We start from the raw sequence: 19,667 nt of genomic DNA, 5'->3' as shown, positions 1-19,667 counted from the left end.
TGAAAATAAAAATTGGTTTCGATTCAGACAGTCGTCTATTTTGGATGACTGCAGTTGTCAATAGATAAATACTTAACATGAACAGATTGTCCTTAAATTAGCAAATAAATGACATTTTAAACAGTTACATGCATGTAGCTAAGTGAATATATGTATGTTTTTGATGCAATTCCAAGCCATTCAACAATCTGATAAAAGCTAATGAATGACATAAATATATTCTCTCTTTAGGAAGAACACTCACCAAAATGTAAGTCAGTCCATAGTCTGAAATCCAAGGCACACATCTCTCCAGTGTGTACATGTCTGCATGGCCAAACTGCATATGAATGTGCATATGTGCGTTGCCTGCCAGGCTAATTTGGTAAACAAATAGGATGAATGACTTTGTCATTCCTTATGGAAAAGACACAAACACCAGCTGTTTAAATGTGATTTTACATGTGAACCCAGATATGCTAATTGTTTAGCTGAATAACCAAAAGAAAGCACCTGAGTCATGTAAGGTTACAAACTGTATTTTCTCATACAGAATTGTCAGTAGATACCAGTCCAACAGATACTGTTACCATACTGCACAGAACAGCAATACCATGTCATGCAGGCCTATTTCTTCCTCAAAGATAATACAGTACATATGGTCATAATGAAATTGTTAAAGTTACTTTATCTTATGGTTTTGTCCTGCTGCAAGGAACACCTTAATTATCTCAGCAGCAAATGACCTCCCTTGTTCCTTTGCTAGGTAACATTCAGGATGCACTGAATATCTTTTCTGATCTTAGCTAGTGTCTGACAGCAGCATTCATTTATCAAATGGCTGATGTCAGGAGACTTACAGGGTTCAAGGACGACATGAACTGGGAACAGTTCTGGGAACATGAGCTTTTCCTGAGCAAATGCTACAGCCTATAGGGGGAAACACTTGCCTGTAGCCTTACATAACTTTGTGCATTGGACCCGATTTATCAATACACTTAAGTGAAATTTCCACAGGATTCCACTGTCTGTTGTACAATGCAAGTTGTTAGTGGTGGTACAAAAGTAAATCTGCATAGCAAAATTTTCCACAGAGAAAAATTTCTTATCCTGTTTTTCAAACATATGGTGATCATTTACAGTACAGATCAGTAGAGTGAATGTGACCCAGTTCCATTGTATTGCTTCAGGGCACATTCTACAGTTTCCTGCCTTTGTTTATTCAGTTCATGTCCAGTGTTTTGCATAGATCCAAGAGGTGTAGTGGTGCAGCAGCTCATGCAACAGGGAGCAGGGACAGGAGGGTCAGATGTATTTGTTGGCTAGGTTCTGAACATCATTTTTAGTGAACTCCGTGCTCTCCACAGCCGACAGATGCTCAAACAGATGAGTCATGTGCTGGCGGTCATCCTTCTCCAGCATCATCAGTACAGTCTGCAGAAAAAGGACGCAATTGTTGACTGAATTGAATTGTTACCAAAACCTCAGCTGCTAGGAGTATTTGCTTCAAAATGAACAGACTACTTAGAAAATAATTAGCAATTTATGAGGAGTAGTAGGCGCTGCGCAGTAAAAGATTTTTGCATGTTTTTTTTTACGTTTTCCTGAGTAAACAAATCTTGTTTGAATGGAGGGTAAACCCTTACCGAGAACCTGTCAGTGGTATGCAAATGGTTGAGGTGCTGGTAAACCAAATTGGGGTCTTTCTCCAGGAGGTGGGAGTCCAGCACCTGCATGATGAAGCTGATGGTGTGTCCGTCCAGCTGAGTGCTCAGGTACTGTGGAAGCATTTCAGGGGCTGCGGAGGCCAGCAGGTCGGCGCAGGCTGCCGTGTTTCTGCTACAGCGTGCTGCATTGAGGGCCTGGCCGAACTCGTAGACGTTGGTCGGCTGGAGGTTGATGGTGATGTCCCCTCTGCAGCTGCCCTCTGAGTCAGGAGAGACTGACGTCTCCTCATCACCGTCAACCTGAGGAAGATCGACAAAAATGCTAAAAGTGGATTTACTGGGGGAAAGACATGAGGGAGGGTTTGTTGCAGAAGCTCAGAGCTTTGAGGAAAGAGGGCAGTACCTCCTATCTGTGCTTGCTACATCCATATAAAGACACTCAGAATTAACTTCCTTTTATGTAAATAATTTTGGTTGGGCTACTGTGATCCAATCTTCAATGTACTGTACTGTCAAATTAACCAGCCGCGGTCTTCCCCTAATGCAGTATGATGGTGGAGCAAAGGAGACAAGATCCTCATACAGATAACATTACCCCACAGAGTAGCAGAGATAACAGAGATACTCTACTTTGGGCCTCAAGGGTTCAGGAACTAAGAATCCTGTTCATTATTCAGCTGTGATAAAAACTCAACTGTGACACAAAACACAGAATCACACATCCACCTGAAGATTGCAGAACAAAGCTAAATAGAGTCTTTCTGAACAGGAAAAATGCTTTAGTTTGCAAGATGTTTGCTTTTCTTCTCGTGCCACTCCTTTACTTTGGATCTCTGCTGTTTGGTACAAATGGGCTTGTCTGTGCCTGAAATAACCTACCTGCCTGTTCTGCAGTTCCCACTATGGCCACTAAACCATAATCACAGCACAGTTCAGTAATATCTATCAAATAGTGATCTATCAATATATCACCTTCCTCCTAAACAACCATCCATCCATTAGCTATACTGCTTATCCTTTTGAGGGTTGCTGAGGGGCAGGAGTCTATCCCAGCTGATACTGGGGTGACATTTAGACCAGCAAGAGTTGCCACTTAACCTAATCTACATGTCTTTGGACTGTAGGGGGAAGGTGGTCCATGCAGGCACAGGGGGGAACACACAATATCCACACAGAGAGGAAAGAGACAATTTGCTCTGTTGATGTGAGCACTGCACAGAGTCAGACTCTAACCCTGGTTAAAATATATATCAAGAAAGCATTTGTGTGTCTACCTCTGTGATGGGGACAGTCGTCCTGGGCTTGGCCGGTGAGGCGGCCAGACTCTGCCTGAGCAGCACTGTGACCTCCTCCAGCTCCTTCTCAGCCTCCTGCACACTGGGATCCTGCTGCAGCACCTCCTGCAGGTCAGAGCTGCATGCCAGGTAGTCCTGTTGGATGCAGTGACGAAATACCATTTTACATGTGAAACCATTACGTGACATTTTGCAGAGTTTAAATATTTTAGGGTGTTTTACAACTTAAATGAAATGTCCCTTTCACACACAATTTGGGAAGAATTTATAGTTTCTACTTTTAAAAGAACACATTCCCTTGTGACATTCATAGCTAGCTCTGTTCACCTTGAGGCCTTTATTGGCAAGAGCTCGTCTGTAGAAGGCTTTCTTATTGGTTGGCTCCAGTTTCAGTGCTGCATCACAGTCCTGCTTGGCCTCAGTAAACCTCTCCAGCTTCAAGTAGCAAAGGGCTCTGTAAATACACACACACACACACACGTCATTTGTAACTTTTGTTTCTGGCATCAGCAGCTAGTTTTAAGTGATGCATGAAAGGAAAGGTATCATGAGTTTGTGACTCATCAACTGTCAACTGTGAGTCAGACTTAAATAATAACAGCTAAAGACATGAAAATCATTTTCATATGAAATACATGAGACAAGGGACATATTTTATGTCTTCAAGTAGCTCCACCAGCTGTTGTTCTTTTTTCTTCATGAATGTGTTGTCTGTAATTTCACTTTAATGGGTCTCAGCAGCTGTAAAGCTGTAGCATGCAGGTGTTTGCTCAGGTGTGGCCTTACATACAAGCTCTGTCTGAAGCAGAGCTCAGTATACACAAGCAAACACGTACACACGTACACACAATAGGAAATATTTCATCAGCATCACAGTTTCCTCTGTGACATTATCAGCAATCTACCTACTATTGTGAAAGAGAAGGATGGAATATAGAAGGACAGAGACTGAAGTCAGACCTGCCTCCTGCAAGCTATATGCTTGCTGTATTTCTCTTCACCGTAAGACAGTATGATAGTGGCTATAAGTGGAGTCATGATAAACAAAGAGCTGAACCAGGCAGCTGTTTCCTGAGCCCTAGCCACTCTGTTCTTACCAACAATAGATGCTAATTTACTACCAGTGACAGACTGATGAGGTTGGGATTAGCCTCAGAGCTGAATGCACTGCCTGACAGGTGATAGCTGGGGATAATCAATCAGTCTGTTTTAATTCATCCAAACCGATGACTGTTTTTTCTGGATGTTTTCTGTGATTCACCCTTCATAAAGAAACAATCATAAATGACAAAAATAGCAAGGAACAGGAAGTGAAAGAGACCACAGCAGTGTCTGTGAGACTAACCTGTTGGTGTAGATAGCACACTCTTCTGGCTTTATCTTAAGGCATTCAGTGTACTTTCCCAGTGCATCTTGGTATTGGCCCTTCTTCACAAAGTCATTCCCTTCCTGCTTCAAAGTTGTGAAACGAACTTCTGCTCTCCTCTCTGGAAGACAAAGAAATGTGGTGATTACTTATTACTACTTAAAGACCAATTCAACTCTCCTTTCTGTTGAAGCCAGGGATCCACACTGACACTTGAATACTTGAATACATTCCTCTCTTTTCTTTCTTAGAACGTAGTAAAAGGAAATGTGCCAGTCATCTATGCTATAGACCTTGAGAGTTTAAATGCTTGAAATTAATGCTGTGCTAGCTGGACAAGAGGACTGGGAGTTAAGTCAGCAGTCAGTCACAGTGTGGACTATGGCCTAATCAATCTGCTGCAGAGCGTCTTCTGGGAGAAAAACTGTGCCAGCAGGTCTATTCTTTCAGTGGAGTTTAAAAATAATAGCTGTAGCATAGTCTTGGGAATTGAGAAACTGCGTAGTCAGTGAACAGAAGTAACACGTCCACTGATATAAAAATTGGGCCTTTAACATCCTCCTCCTATCTCAGGGGGGAGTGAGAGAGAAATAGGAACAGTGACTGTGAATGGTCATTTAGAGTCTATTCTATTTCCTTATGTTGATAGCAGGGGTAGAATAAGTATCTAGATCCTTTAGGTGAGTAAGGGTAGCAATAGTAGAATGCAAAAATACTCCATTACTGCACTGAAATGTTAATGAACTTAAATAAAAGTTTGTAAATATTATTGCAAAATGTACTTAAAGTACAAATAAAAGTACCCTATGCAGAAGATAAACTGTTAGAGTTGTTAGAGTCAGTGTATAATTACAGATAAAGATCCAACAAACACCTGTAAGTATTATCCTGTGTGTCTGTGGATAACCCAGAACAGGTTTTATGATTTTTCTAAAAACACAAACCTCCATCCCTGGCAGCCTTTTCTGCTCGGGCCTGAAGAACCTCTGCGCTAGGTGGCTGCTCTCTGCGGTGCTGCTGAGCTGACAGAGGCACCAGGGGAATCTCCGGAAGTTTCTCTCTCCACTCTGCGCCATCCTGCTCAATCAGTAACTTGGTGATCCTGGACACAGATTAGTTGATACATGGACAAGTGGAATTGCTACACAAAGTCCTACATGGATAAAACATTAAAAACACTCACAGAAAAAAAGCCTTAAAAGTTGGTACACCAACATGTTGTGGATGTACTATATGGACATGTATTAAAACTATGACTCTCTGGTACTCCTGAACACAAAGCAGCCATGTGAGCTGCATAACAGAGAGAGCACATGCAGTCTGAGAGCCATTATTAGCCTTTAGCTGGAACTGCTTTTGAACACCAGCTAAATCTGTTAGCAGCTACAGATTGTTTGTTTGTGTGTTTGAATTGTTTTAATTTAGTCTTCTGAATTCATTTTCTGTATTTTATTTCCTTATCTAACACACCTAATGATATTATGTGTCACCCAATTAAAATGGACAGTCACTTTTGTCACAGATCTCTTTCTCAGTCCAAGTAAAAGGGTAGTCATAATCACTGGAAAAGCTGACATTCCAGTGTAATAATCAGCCAAATCCTGGCCTTGTGTTGCCAATCAGACCATTCAAAACTGTGATGATGAATTTTAAAATTTATTCTGTCATGTCTGCGTTTCAGTGCTCACATCTCCCTGCCCTCTGCCGTCTCTCAGCCCAGTTGAGAGGTCAAAGCTAATACCTGTTGACGCTGTCGTGTGCTGCCTGCACACTGATGTCTATCTGCAGAACGGTTTTGTAATCCACGTAGGCCTTCCGGTAACGCTCCAGGGACTCATAAGCCATGGCCCGGCGAAGGAGGGGCTTTAGGGAGAATGGCTGCAGCTCCAGAGCTCTGGTTGGTATAAATAGATGGGATGAGACAGGAGCAAAGGATCAGGTCTGCTGCATCCGCTATAGATGCTGGCTATATTGTGACAGATATTAAAGTGGATCTGTTCCTCTGTTTTTGTGAGAGTATGTAGTAAGTATTGGTGTACAAGTGTACTGTTGTATATGTATGAGTGACCTGTCACAGAACCTAATTTTTCTATGCACCTTAGAAATTGAATCTAAAGCAAACTTACTAAATAAAACCACTTCTAAAAAGATTAACTTAAATCCCTTACAACACACCCCAATGCACAATCCCCTCATCAAATGATGGTCATCTGCTACTGAGGTATCTAAATGATAAGGCTGTTAGATTTTTGAGGTAAGACCCAATGTAAATTGTGAAATTTGGGCTGACACCCACGGCAAACACTGCATATTGTAAGTAAACAATGGTCTCACCTTGTGCAGTCTTGTATGCAGTCTTGACTGTTGCCATCTTTCAGGTAGCAAGCTGCTCTGTTAGAATACAGAATACATAGATCCTCTGGACTATCAATCCCTGCACAAAGAGACAAATATAAATATAAAGAGAACATACTTAGAAAACTAATTTCATAGTCTGCAAATCCCTCTGAATGTGTTCTGACCTGACTCTGAGGAGCTGTAGAAACATGGGAGCACCGCTTAAACAGACATGGATTTCAAGTGAGAGTTCAGTGTCTTTCATATTACAAATATTTTGTTCCACTCTACCTTTGGTGCTGTATATATGTGTGTGTGTGTTGCAGTAGTGGGTTCCAGTAATGTGGAAATAAAGCTTTTTTTGTTTGTATCAGCATCAGAAGCATGACTTTCAAAACCTCTTGCTGGTAAGATACTAACCTAAAACTTCCTCTTGCGTGTCAGACAGATAACTGCAACATTATTTTAAAGTTGCAGGATGACGCAGGAACTCTGTGTATTCATGTGCTTCACTAATCTCTTTGTTTGCATGTTTTCAGGTAAGGTAAGAGTCTGGATTTCACACAGGTTTGACCAAAGTTCCTTAATAGCAAGAAAAAGCTTGTCAAACCACTTTTCCATTTTCATTTTCTCTGGAAAGTTCAACAACTCATACAAACTGTACACAGTGTATTTGCTTTTCTCCCTACTTGCCTAACAGAAGTTTCAGTTCATTTTCATTTCCATCATTACTGACACAGGCAAATCAGATAGCCCTATACTATATATTACAGACAGAGGAACATTCTTATATAAATACAGTCAGCTTAGTATGCTACCTCATCAGATGAAAGCAGATTATGGATGACACAGTGTGGCAGCGATGATGTCTCAGCAACTGTTCACACTGAGTAAAGTTACTGTGGCAGTAGATCGTGTCCAGTATGTTAGAGATATACATGACTTTGTTTCTTTTTTTGCAATAACCCTTTTTTACAGAGTGTATTTTCATCTCTGTCCCAGGTTGTAATATGAATTACAAATGGCCTTCATTACAACAGTCAGATGATAGACCCATGTCCCATCACTGTCATATCCACTGGCAGAGAGAGACAGAGAAAGTATGTTTGATGGTGGGTTAGGCCTGACAAGCAGCAGTTTTCCTCACTCCATCAATCACTTACTCCCTTCCTCTCATGAGAATTATAGCTGCAGTCCCACAGATTCAATTTCACAGTGAGTGGTTAGCGGTCATGTGACCTGGACAGACCTGAGCTGAGAGGCTTAGCACCAGGCTGAGGCTAAAACAGAAACACTGTCCCTACACACCACACCAAGCACACTGTGACGCATCACTGTAGGGACAGAGTTACTAAATACATCAACAAACAGCCTAACATTTAAACTCTTGTATAGCTCTTTTTGAAATATTTATAACCATTTCACGACTGTATGTACATTAATGCTGATGGAGGATATAATTTCTCTTGTTTAGGTATTCACAGGAAAGATTTTTTTCAACGTGTAATATCCTGCAGTGTGATTAAAGGAACAAAAAAAATTAAATGGAAGCATTAGCATTATAACAGCAAGGTCATGACCTTTGATTTACAATTGCATCTGCCACTTACAGGAAACAGTCTCAAGAGACTTGATGATTAAAGCCCATAAAGCCATATTCATTCAAATATGGGTGACACTGGTGGTGAAACAACAGTCAAACTGTTTCTTGTCGCTGCTTGTTTAAAAAACACCGGTGTCAGTATAAACGTTATGTGTATTGACATGGAGGCACATGGTTAACTTTTCTCCAGTGTCATACATCAACCACATTCTTGCAAACTAAATCATTGAGCTAACAGTCATGTCAGGCTATAACATGTAAATATACATAAGATCAGCATCAACCATGACTTTTTAAACCTACCTGAATCTGTATAGCCTTGAATGGCTTGTGAGTATTTCTCCAGTGCATCGGCAAACTGTCCATTTTTAAACAGCAGGTTTCCTTCATTTTTTAGCCGGGCCAGAGGTGGGGGCAGGGCTCCACATGGAGCATCAAGGTTGATAGTTTCCCTAGCAGTTCCTCCAACTGGAGTTCCCTTCCCGCTGCTGTTCCTGTCAGCCTGAACTGAAGCTGTCGAGCCCCTCTTGCTTGTTCCATTGGCAACCTTGTCCTTAGACTCCTGCGTGACTTTGTACTTGTCCGAGCTGCCTCCTTTGCTCCTCCAGTGTCCTTGGTGGGAGTTGCTGGACTCACTGTGTGGACCCCCGTCCCCTCTGCCGTGGGGCTTTTTTTGAGCGTTACCCATGTCTCCCCTTTCGACAGGAGCAGCTGAGCTCTTCTCCCCTCCCACAAGCTGGCTGGGTTCAACCAGACAAGCTGGAAGGGACAGGAGGGGAGGGAGAGACAGAGAGAAGGGGAGTGGGCACACCCACCGGAAGGAGTCAGTGGTTACATCACAGTGGGGGAGGGTTGGACACACAAGACACACACAGCCACAGAGCTACTTCAAAGAGGGAGTTCCAGGAAGCAGCCACTCTCAGCACTGAATTGCGAAAGTGATGGGTGGGGGTGGGGTGGATAACTCAGCACACATACTATGTCATGTTACCCAGAGGGACACAGGGAGTTTCCTCTATCTATACCACAGCAGACAGAGTGGTTTGCAATGAAAATGACTCAAACTATTATCAGAAAAGATGAAGCTTTCTCAAATATTCTCTATAAATCATGAGTGGATTACAGGGCAATTCCAATGCCAGAGAACCGCAGTGGGGATTAATCAAGCACAAATATACAGATATACTACAATGTAGTGTAAAAATATCTATTATTTATACTACACAGAGTATTTCAATACTCAGTTTTAGGTACTGTATACTAGGGCAACCATTTCTGAGGCCAATGATCAATATTTGAGAGTTAAAAACTGGCCACCAGCCATGCTGACGATCATTCAAGTTTGGTTATTAAGGAATTAGGAATAAGAAATGTTCTGAGGGGGGCATTTTATGTCTCTAAGCTACCTTAAACATTTCTATACTACAATTTTATGCTAAATATTTACTGATATATATAAAATATAAACACCAATATTCCTGTAATAAGATGAAATCTGCTAATATTATCAAACATACCAATATATCAGTCAGATTCTACTGCATAACTAAGTATCAAGTCATTTTCCTAACCACAGAGTCACTTTATTAGGTTCTGTCTTTGATTGTTAGTTTTATTTGAATGAGCTAGAATAATTGATACTCAGTGCTCTGTCTTGATACATCAATCATTTTCTGGCTTCATGACTGCAAAAATGCTGAAATTTTCACTACAGACAGTAACTCTCCCTGAAGAGAGAATCAGATAAACTGTCCATGTTGTGGTAAATATAGGAATGGGAGCACTGCCCTCATTTAAATTAACTGATTAGACAGAAATAGATTTCTGGATGGATTCAGGGAATTATTAATAGTCACTGGCTAGTTGGAGTGTTTGTATCTGTATGTGTGTAAATCAAGGATACAGATATTAATTATGGAGGTGTTAAAAAAAAATCTCACCGTCTGCTTTTGTCTTACCATTTCTGTTGTCATCTTTCTCTTCTACTTCTTGGATGAGTATTTTTTTCCCTTTGCTTTGCTTCTCTGGTTGACATTCCTTCATTTTCTCAATTTCAGACAGAAGTTGCTAAAAAATATACAAAGATTTTAATTTGTCAACAGTAGGAACCAAACAGTTCTGTTACAGGAGTCAGCAAAGGTATTGATACCATAATCATCCATATACTACTGAACTACCGTGAATAGCTTGTCTGCCAGTATAAAAGGAGCATTCTCTCCTCATTCATCCATCCATTATCTATACTACTTATCTGTAAGGGTTTACAATGATGATAGACCTCGTGGGATTTTCTTAATACCTTGCAGCAGCTGCAATGTTCTCTAACTCCCTGATCACAGTGACACCTAATGGACAAAGGGCTACTGGCAACTAATCAACATGCCTCACTACCACTATCACCTACTGTGGCTGCAGCATTCTGCGGCTCTTCCATTAGCGCCTTCCTCAGGTCTTCAGTAGCCAGGTGGAAGTGGCCCATATGCTTGTGTACAGTGGCACGACGTAGCAGGGCTAATGATAAAGCATACATTATGTACATACATTACCTACAGTTAGTATAAATATAGCATGTAAAAACATCAAACAATTCACAAGACCACAGTAAAATTTCTGTTTGCAAGCACTGCAGTACTGTAATTAAAGATATATAAAAAAGGAAAGCACCTTTCACATTGCCTTGCTCCAACTCAAGCACACTCTGGCAGTCTGCCATAGCACTGTGCCAGTGCTTCAGATTGATGTGTGCCTGCGCTCTGTTGTTGTATGTAGCCACAGTTGGCATAATGGAAAGGCTCCTATCCCAGAAAGCCAAAAATAAAACAGATCTCTCTTCACAATGGACAAACACTTAGGGGTATATTAAATGGGAATTAAATCAGGCTTCAATACAAGACAGTCACACATATGTTTGTAAGCTGCTTTGAGTAATATATTTTTAAGAATCTGACCTGGAATAGTATGCAACTGCCTCTTCATAATCTTTTGCTCTGAAAGCTTCATTGCCTTTGTCCTTTTCACGATTTGCCAGGAGGAGCTTCTCCTGTTGTGTCAGCACTAGATGTATTGTTGGAGACCACACATTTCAAACACATACCCACACAACTGAGGTATATGCAATGGCCACAAACTAAAAATGAGCTGTTATACACAATACATTACATGAGGTATCCACTTTTGTCTTGATTTTAGGATCTCCTGTGATTCTAGCAGCTGGTGGATAACTTTCGACCTCACTCACATCAATCCTTTCACATTCTTTTTCAACATCAAACCTGGAAATAGAGTGAAATATATTTAGATGAGGGATGATAGTATAGCAGTATAGCATCAAAATTTTCCACTGTGGATCACTGTAATCAAAGAAACTTAGATAAGGCCATTTTACAAAGTAACTAAATTATATATTATATGGAAAACTAAATTATTGATGCACAGTGCCTTCAGGCGCACTAACAATGTGTTCTTTCTTAGACAAATGTAAAGACAAAATGACTCACTTTTCCCATTCTCGATAATCACGTGGGAGAGAACATTTTGAAGAATTCCTCTTTTCTTTTGCATTTGAAGTCTGTGATGACATAACACTTATTTTGACTACTTTTGTTCTATACATACATGTACATGTTTACATACATCAGTGGAAACAACATTTACCTGACTAAGTGGAATGGAATGATTGGATCCTCTTATAGGTGGCATATTTTCATTCACCAGATCATCAAATGCAGACTGCTGTTTGAGTAAAGTTTCAGTCTTTTTGTTTTCTTCTTGCCATGTCTATGAAAAACAAAGTATTTAATATTAAAATATTTGTGGCTAATTTTCAGAGAAACAAACATATATGAAGAGAGCAGAAAATAAGCATTAAGCGAAAACAAACAAACAAACAAAAAAACACTACATGTGTAACATACCTTCAACTCATCAGCAATTTGGCTCCACTCATCATTAGAAAGGCTGGCTGCTGTTGCCACAAGGTTTTCCTTCCTGAGGGCTGGGCTTCTAGGGTGCAGTTTCTCCAAGTGACTCTCACAGAACTTGATCAGATGAGGATAAATGCCCTCGTCACCTGACCTTTAAACAAAGTAAATCAAAGCCTAACTTCCAAGAAATCATGTCAGTTGAGTTTAGTGTATTGTATTGAGTTATGATGAGTCCTACTAGCCTGACATGCTGGATTTTTTTGGGTGATGCTGATGCTAATTTTCAGTTTCATTTTTTTTTTTCCATTTGTATTGGCAATGATTTTTTTTGCTCTGTGTTTTATTGTTTCAATTCACCTTCACAGGGGCTAGCTACAAAGTAGCTAGATTTTCTTACCCAGCATCTTCCTTGTTTGAATATATTTATGTATTTTCACAATGTCTAAATACCCCCAAGCATCTTTTTCTGCATTATGTTCTGTGAAAAAAAAGTTTGATATCAGCACATGTCATCATATATCTACTTCTTCTCTTCTTGAAACTGACTATAGATTGCATATGATCAATGTGACAGTCAGTGAATTATTTAATGGAGAAAAGCTGATGAACATACAAAATCAGTTCTGCCTCCTCCTACCTCACGCTCAGTTATGTGACCTTTACCTCAGTACTCTCAGTATCTTCTCCAGGTATTTCACATCTTTGCATTTTTCTATGAAATCATAGTCCAGGTGCTCCACGGGTACCTTCCCACTATATCCCACGGCGGTGGATTGGTTTTGAAGAGAGAAAACTGCATCTGCACTCATGCCTGGGAACAATTTCAGTTAACTCTCTTAGTATGTCAAACAATGTTCTGTTAATAGCAGACTCGGTAGAGTTCTGAATGATATAAAACATTTGCCAGCTCACATAAGGAAGCTAAAGTTTTTGTTAATTTAGATACAACAGAAGAGATGAAACGTTAGTTCTGCACATTTGAGGCAAGACATAATTTTAGTAAAGAATATATAAACTGTTTATGTTAACTTATAACCAAAAAAGTGACAAATGTTGTTAAAGTATAAATAACTTTACCTGCTGCTGTTTGGCGAAAACGCTGCAAAGCGTGGTCCGTTACTATGGTAACCACACGGCAGTAGGTCAGCAGTGGAACTGCAAAGCGGAAACACGTGACACAGTCGATGCTAGGCTCCAAATTTGAAAACGTGGCTGGTAGGTGCCTGAAGACGAGCATGTAGGAAACAGAAATAACGACAAGGGGTGCAAGCTGAGGCCTAGAACTGATACTGAGGAATCGGCGTTGTCTTTGCATAAGCCGACTACAACTAGAAGTAAGTAGATATATCATTATAAACCTGTGCTTTAAAGATAAATCTTAAGTGTTTTTTGCAATGTACTTAAGTACGCTTAAGTAGTACGTTTATACTATCTTGAATGTGGTGCATACATTACCGCATGTAAACTTATTTATTAATGAAAGATGAATCCTTTAGGAATTAACCCAATGGCTCTTTGATATTAGGTGTGTATATGTGTGAGAGAGATCCTGTGTACACGTGTTTGACATACAAACATTACATTTGTCAATGTGGGTGACATTATACTATATAGAGTCTATATGCGGGAACAATACCCATCACGTTTTTAGGTAGATCAATTTCCTTATACAGAAGTCAGCAATCGACACAGGTGTTTTCCCATTATGCTAATTGCTCTAGCAAGCGTTTGTGGGACTAGAGGGAATCAACGTGTTTGGTTTTTACGTTAGCTTAGTCGTGAAAATGGTTAACTATAAGTTCTACCTTACATCCACGCTCAAAGGCATTGTAACAATATTATTTTCTTTGTGCATAGTAACGTTATCTTTGACCTCAGGACAGGCAGACCAAGATACATTGCATTCTATCGAGTCTACTCCGTTATTTTAATATGTTAACCTGTGTTTAGTCAATCTAACTGGGAATAAAATAGTATGAAAGGGACACATTCCCTTGTTGGTCCCCGTCTGAATCCCCGGGGTCCGCTGCCGACAGTGAACAGCTAGTCGGGGAGGGTTGTTCGTCTTGGCGGCTACAGCTCACTTTATAGCGGCATCACAAAGAGCAAGCAACTGCGATTTAAATCGACAAGACGCGCTCTCATAGCAACGCTGATGAAACAGCTGAGGACATCTGACGTTGAATCAGCTGAGTTTCTCTGATAGTTTGTGTTACATATATAAATAGACACTATAGCAAGATGATTTTATTACTTGGCTAGACTGCTCTCACAAAGTGAGTCCAAGGTAACAGCACCTAATTAGACATGAGACTTTGAAAACAGACGCAGCATTTAAGCTAACTTAGCTTTGTTCTGTTTTGTCGTTTTTGTGCCTTGTAACGTTTTTAAAATTAAAGTTTATTATTAGACAGGCACACTCATTGCTGTCCTGGGCTCTTTAATGTCATGCTTGTTAGTTATCCTTGAGTAGTAGCCTACTATTGACTACTTTTTGCTGTCTAGAGGTCACCTCACCTCTTGGGGCGAGGCCTGCACACGGGAGGAGGAAAATGCAGTGCACTCCTGAATTAAACGTCTACCTCGAGAGCTGCAAAAGCCAGCATTGTTACGACGACTGCTGTGACAGTGGATACTCAGGGTTATTCCACAGCCCGCGCAGCATCAGTGGAGTCGACTCCTGTAGGTCTTTGTCTCCTGTAGAATTCAATGAAATGCCTAAAGAGAACCTCAGGCTTTCTGTCACACCTAAAGAGAGGACCAGAGAATCACCCAGACTTTTGGACAAAGACTCCAGGGGATCACAGCGGCCATCAGTTACCTGGTGTGAAACTCCTAAAGTATATAAAAGAGATGCCCCATTGCGACTCAGACTTCTTATGTGCAAGCCTTCTGCAGATTTCAAAACTGACAACACAAGATCACCATGCATCAGACAGACTGAATCCTCCATCGGCACCAGGTCTGAAGACTGGCTCAGTGCATCGTTAGGCTCTCCAGACACTGTGATGGGGGCTTTGGCCTCAAACACTTTAAAACAGGAGCAGGACCTGCCATTATCTGGTAGGAAACGTCGTCTCCTTTTCTCACAGGTGAGAACCTCCACTCTTGAAGATGGTAAACTCCACTCTGAGCTTGCTTCTAATTTTGAGAGAAGAATCTCCCTCTCAGGTGACGATTTCAGTGAGAGTATCTCTGCTTCTGATCAAATCAATATTGAGACTCCATGCTTTAGAAAATTCCTTCCTGCCTCATCTAAGGAAAACTCTCAATCACCAATCAGTGTTGTGACAAATGGCCTAAATGACAGCTTAAGTGTCTGTACACCATCATCTACGCACACACCCAAATACATCAGGTATGGGCTTTTTTGACATTTGACTTTCAACATTTAGTTGTAGATTTTTCCAGCTGAATGTTTGGAGAATGATCTTAGTCAGAAAACATGCCTGTATTTAACTCCTTTCTAACCCTGCAACAGGTCTGTGTGTGAAGACAGCGGTTTCAGTTCCCTGACCCTCGATAAATCCCAAGACTCCTCTGTCGACCATGATGGTTCATTCCAGGAGGTGCTGCTCTTTGCTTCCAAAAGAAACTGTGAAACCCCAAATCTGGCAGAGGCAAAGCGGCGTTCCCGCTTGCACCGTCAGCACAGGCTTTCCACACTCAGAGAGGGGGGATCTCAGTCTGAGGAAGACCCAAAGGACAGACAGCATGAACAATATCACCAGTGCCACAGCCATTCTAAAGAGGATGTATTTTCTGATGGTGCCACCCCTCGCAATGTTCTCTCTCTTAAATGTGGTAATAGCATGACCTCTGATGGTTTGGCCTATGCAAAACAAGACTATACCACCCCACTGAGAGCCTGCATAGCCAAGCCAGAAAACATGACACCTTTTAGCACAGTTCCTGCTAATCCAGATGTAACTCCTCTCAGGACAACCCCAGTTAACCTCTCTCTCACTCCAGCTTTGCAGCTGGTTCATGCTATGTGCCAGCAGATGTCTTTTGGCCAAAGTCCAAGCTTGATGGAGCAGCTTAAGTCCACAGCAGCACTAGCTGAGACCCCTTTGGCATTCAGGACCACTATGCCATTAGCAGGACTGATTGGCCGGAAGATGGGCCTAGGGAAGGTGGACATACTCACAGAGCTGAAGAAGAGGAACCTCAGGCACATCCTAGCTGTCATATTCAGCCACCTGACCTCTGATAGCATCTACAGGTGAGGAAATTGTGTTTGTAGCTCTCAACACTGTTATACAAAGCAAAATCTTCTCATTTTTTCATGTTTCTGTTGCATCTACTGTGTAAGTCTGTACAACTTCCTTCCCTCAGAGGCTAAATGGCTCCATTGCCAAGTAGACAGTGATTAAACTGTGACCGCAGCACTAAGTTAAAACAAAATAAATGATTACAGTTACATAAATTGTCTAGAATCCTGTGGAATTCATACATTTTTAGCACTGAAGAGCAAAGTAATTTACTTTGTGAAACCAGCATCTTTTGTTTGAAAAGTTTGAGCAATATTTGCTTTTTGTATTTTCATAAGAAATTAATTTTATAAAAATATATTTCATGTTTAATGTAAAACCTGATTAATCCTCAAAGCATCAGGCTTGATGAAGAGTTAAGGACACAGTCAGCACTAAAGGTGCACGGAGGGCTGAAAATATTGGTCTCATGCCTGCATCTGTTTGTTTGACAGGTGTGGTCAGGTGAGCAAGAGCTGGAATGGTATTATTCAGCAGGACAAGCAAGCAAGCTTTAGGAGAAGAAACCACCTGAGTGAAGTGAAGGCTGCTCTTGAGGTAGGAGATTTGCTCTATTAGCCACTATTGGATGGTTTATGACAAATCGTTCTCATGTCAGTATACGACATTACTCCTGTTGCTGGAAAAACATCTACTATAACATACATAACTAATGGTGGCTATTAGATAAAATGACCTTAACTTTTTGCTGTCTTACAGCTCGGTGCTGCTGTCCATGTCCCTGACGCAGAGACCAGACTGACTCTGCTTAAGAGGTCGGCCCTCAAGACAGTCCAGACACAGTCCAGGACCTCTAGCTACTGCACCCCGCAGACAGGAAATAGCACTTTAATCCAATTACAACACAGCACCTCACGTTCAGGCAGCAGCAGCAAACGGGATAAATTTCTGGAAGTGAGTTTAAAACCATTATGCTGGATTTCCTTAAATATTTAGACGATACAGTCCAGTTTGTAAGTATTTGGACAGTTACAATTTTTGCTCTTTGGGCTTTGTGCTTCAGAACATTCAGTTTGAAATAAAACAAGGTTTCACATTGATATAGAAAGAACTGTTAAGGAGGTATAGCCATTTTAACACACCCCTAAACCCTGGGGACGGATTTAGGGGTTCAAAAGTAATTGGACAGATACACAGAGAAAACATCCTCTTTAATGTTTTGTGGAAAATCCTATGCAGTCAATGATTACCTGAAGTCTTTGACCCATAGACATCACCAGACACTTTGTGTCTTTCCTAGTGATGCTCTCCAAGGCATTCAATGCGGACACCTTTAGCTTTTGCTTGTTGAGGGGTCTTGCTCCCTTTAGTCTGGTCTTGAGCATATTGATTCACTACAGCAGATTAAGGTAAGGTGATTGACTTGGACAGTCAGTCCTTAGATATTCCTTGGCTTCACCCTGAAAGGTTCTTTGGTTGCTTTAGCTGTATGTTTAGGATCATTACATTACTAAATGATGAAATATTGTCCAAAGCGTTTTGATGCATTGTGGCTGAATCTGAGCACACACAGTGCTCCTGCATTCCTTTTAAGACCTTTATGACTTTACCGATCATAAATGCCAGGACTTGATTGTTGACATAGACCATGTACACCAACACCCTGGAGAGCTTTTCTGATTTGCTGTGCAATCATAAAGGGGTTTTTCTAATGTTGAAACAACAAACAGCTGCCCAGGAAATATTTGCTTGCCAAATGTCAAATTATTTTTAAACTCTTGCAATTTGGGCACCAAGTGTTAAAATAACTATATCTCACACTCAGTTTTCAATAGTGATGTAAACCTGCCCAACTTAAAGCTGTGACTTAGTACTTACATGTTGTGTCATTGTCATTCAAATTCTCACAGAGCCTGAAGAACAAAACATGTAACTGTCTTTGCATATATTCAACAATAGTTGAAAGGCTAAAGGCTGCTCTTTGGAAAGTGAATGGCATTTTGTCATTTGATTGAGTGGAGATGAGGGAAGTTCACATAAAACGTTTACTTTATTTCATATATCTTTTTCCCCTTTTCAGGTCGCCAAAACCCTCTTCAATGATGAGTGCCTCAAACCTTGCCCTCGATGTCAGCATCCTGCAAGATGTCACTCAGTGAAAGGGGAAGGTGTGTGCAGCAGGGCTGACTGTGGTTTCCAGTTTTGCACTTCCTGCTTGTGTGCCTTTCATGGCTCTAGAGAGTGTGGCAGCCAGTCTGTAGGCCGTCGCAAAAACGACATACTCCTTCCAGGTAGTGCTCAAAGCAAGCGAAACGTTAGGAGACTATGAGAGCAAAGTGAACTGTATTCCTACTTCCTATGCCAAGTCACTTTAGCATGCTTTTCCCCGTAATGGTGAAAACAAGGCTTGGCAACACGGATACTTATTTGTAGCCAGTACATGAGAACTACGTCTGTACTCATTGTTTTGTCTTTGTGACTGTCTATGTACTGTATTTTTCCCCCTTTTTTCAGTGCAATTATTTCTTCTGTGTTTTTAATTATGAATTTGAAGGCTCACCAGCAGTGCAATGACTGAATTTTGCTGTTGATGTACTTCTACATACACACTGATCAAGTGTACAGAATGATTTTTGGAATTTCTGAGATTTTCAACTTTTACCAATGTGTTTTCAGATCAGTTTTAAAATAAATTTGGTGACTTATTTTTTACACATCTGTGTCACTTGTCTCATTCAAAAGGGTTGCTCTTGTAATCTGTACAAATACATTTTTTAGTGTTTGGCGCCATCTAGTGATGTGATCATACCTTGTCTTAACTACAACAGCAATGTAGTTATTTTGTCACTTTTTCATTATATGTCAGTGATCTTGGATAGTAACATTAATGTCATTTTTTATGTCAAATTTAGAATAAAGGAAGGGCTTGGGTCTCAAACTACAAGAATTACAAACTTGTATTTGTTTGTCTGGTCTTCTCTAGTTAAACTTTTACTGCCCCCTGTGTTTTGAAAATGAGTCCACTTCCATAGCAACCTGCAGTGTGTCTGTAATTACACTGAGAGGTTTGTGGCTAGCTGAATGTGTCCTACCGTATCTGCCTGGCTTGATTTTCTCTGCCCTCAAAATACTGCACAGGCATTTGTATTTTTGAGGTGAACATGAGTGGAGTAGTTTCAACAGGTAAGGACACTATTTTTTAGAAATTTAAATTTACTCTTTTCTTTTGTAGTTTTTGAACTTATGTTGTTTTGCTAACTTTATGTTTGTCTTTCTGTTTTAA

General features: G+C 40.7%; 2 protein-coding genes across 2 annotated transcripts; one reads left to right on the top strand and one right to left on the bottom strand.

The window, feature by feature from the left end:
- Window positions 1-12: 12 nt before the first annotated feature.
- On the bottom strand, window positions 13-13,485 carry spag1b (sperm associated antigen 1b). Its single transcript, XM_018665626.2, has 19 exons — window positions 13,248-13,485; window positions 12,834-12,981; window positions 12,162-12,321; window positions 11,902-12,024; window positions 11,745-11,815; window positions 11,407-11,519; window positions 11,196-11,301; window positions 10,912-11,042; window positions 10,652-10,758; window positions 10,206-10,314; window positions 8,551-9,006; window positions 6,642-6,741; window positions 6,049-6,201; window positions 5,252-5,409; window positions 4,287-4,428; window positions 3,269-3,395; window positions 2,921-3,076; window positions 1,626-1,946; window positions 13-1,413 (listed from the first exon to the last, which is right to left on the bottom strand). Exons 1-19 carry the CDS (start codon window positions 13,483-13,485, stop codon window positions 1,285-1,287), a joined length of 3,048 nt encoding a protein of 1,015 aa, XP_018521142.1. The 3' UTR covers window positions 13-1,284.
- Window positions 13,379-19,100, top strand: fbxo43 (F-box protein 43). Its single transcript, XM_018665627.2, has 6 exons — window positions 13,379-13,504; window positions 14,678-15,528; window positions 15,652-16,395; window positions 16,879-16,981; window positions 17,144-17,338; window positions 18,465-19,100. The coding sequence occupies exons 2-6, from the start codon at window positions 14,723-14,725 to the stop codon at window positions 18,711-18,713; spliced, it is 2,097 nt and encodes a 698-aa protein (XP_018521143.1). The 5' UTR covers window positions 13,379-13,504; window positions 14,678-14,722; the 3' UTR covers window positions 18,714-19,100.
- The last annotated feature ends 567 nt before the right edge of the window (window positions 19,101-19,667 follow it).

This window comes from Lates calcarifer, linkage group LG15 (assembly GCF_001640805.2).
Source record: "Lates calcarifer isolate ASB-BC8 linkage group LG15, TLL_Latcal_v3, whole genome shotgun sequence".
In the NCBI taxonomy this organism is placed as follows: domain Eukaryota; kingdom Metazoa; phylum Chordata; class Actinopteri; family Centropomidae; genus Lates; species Lates calcarifer.
Note: the sequence above shows the minus strand (reverse complement) of the source record. Positions and strands in the feature narration are given on the sequence as shown.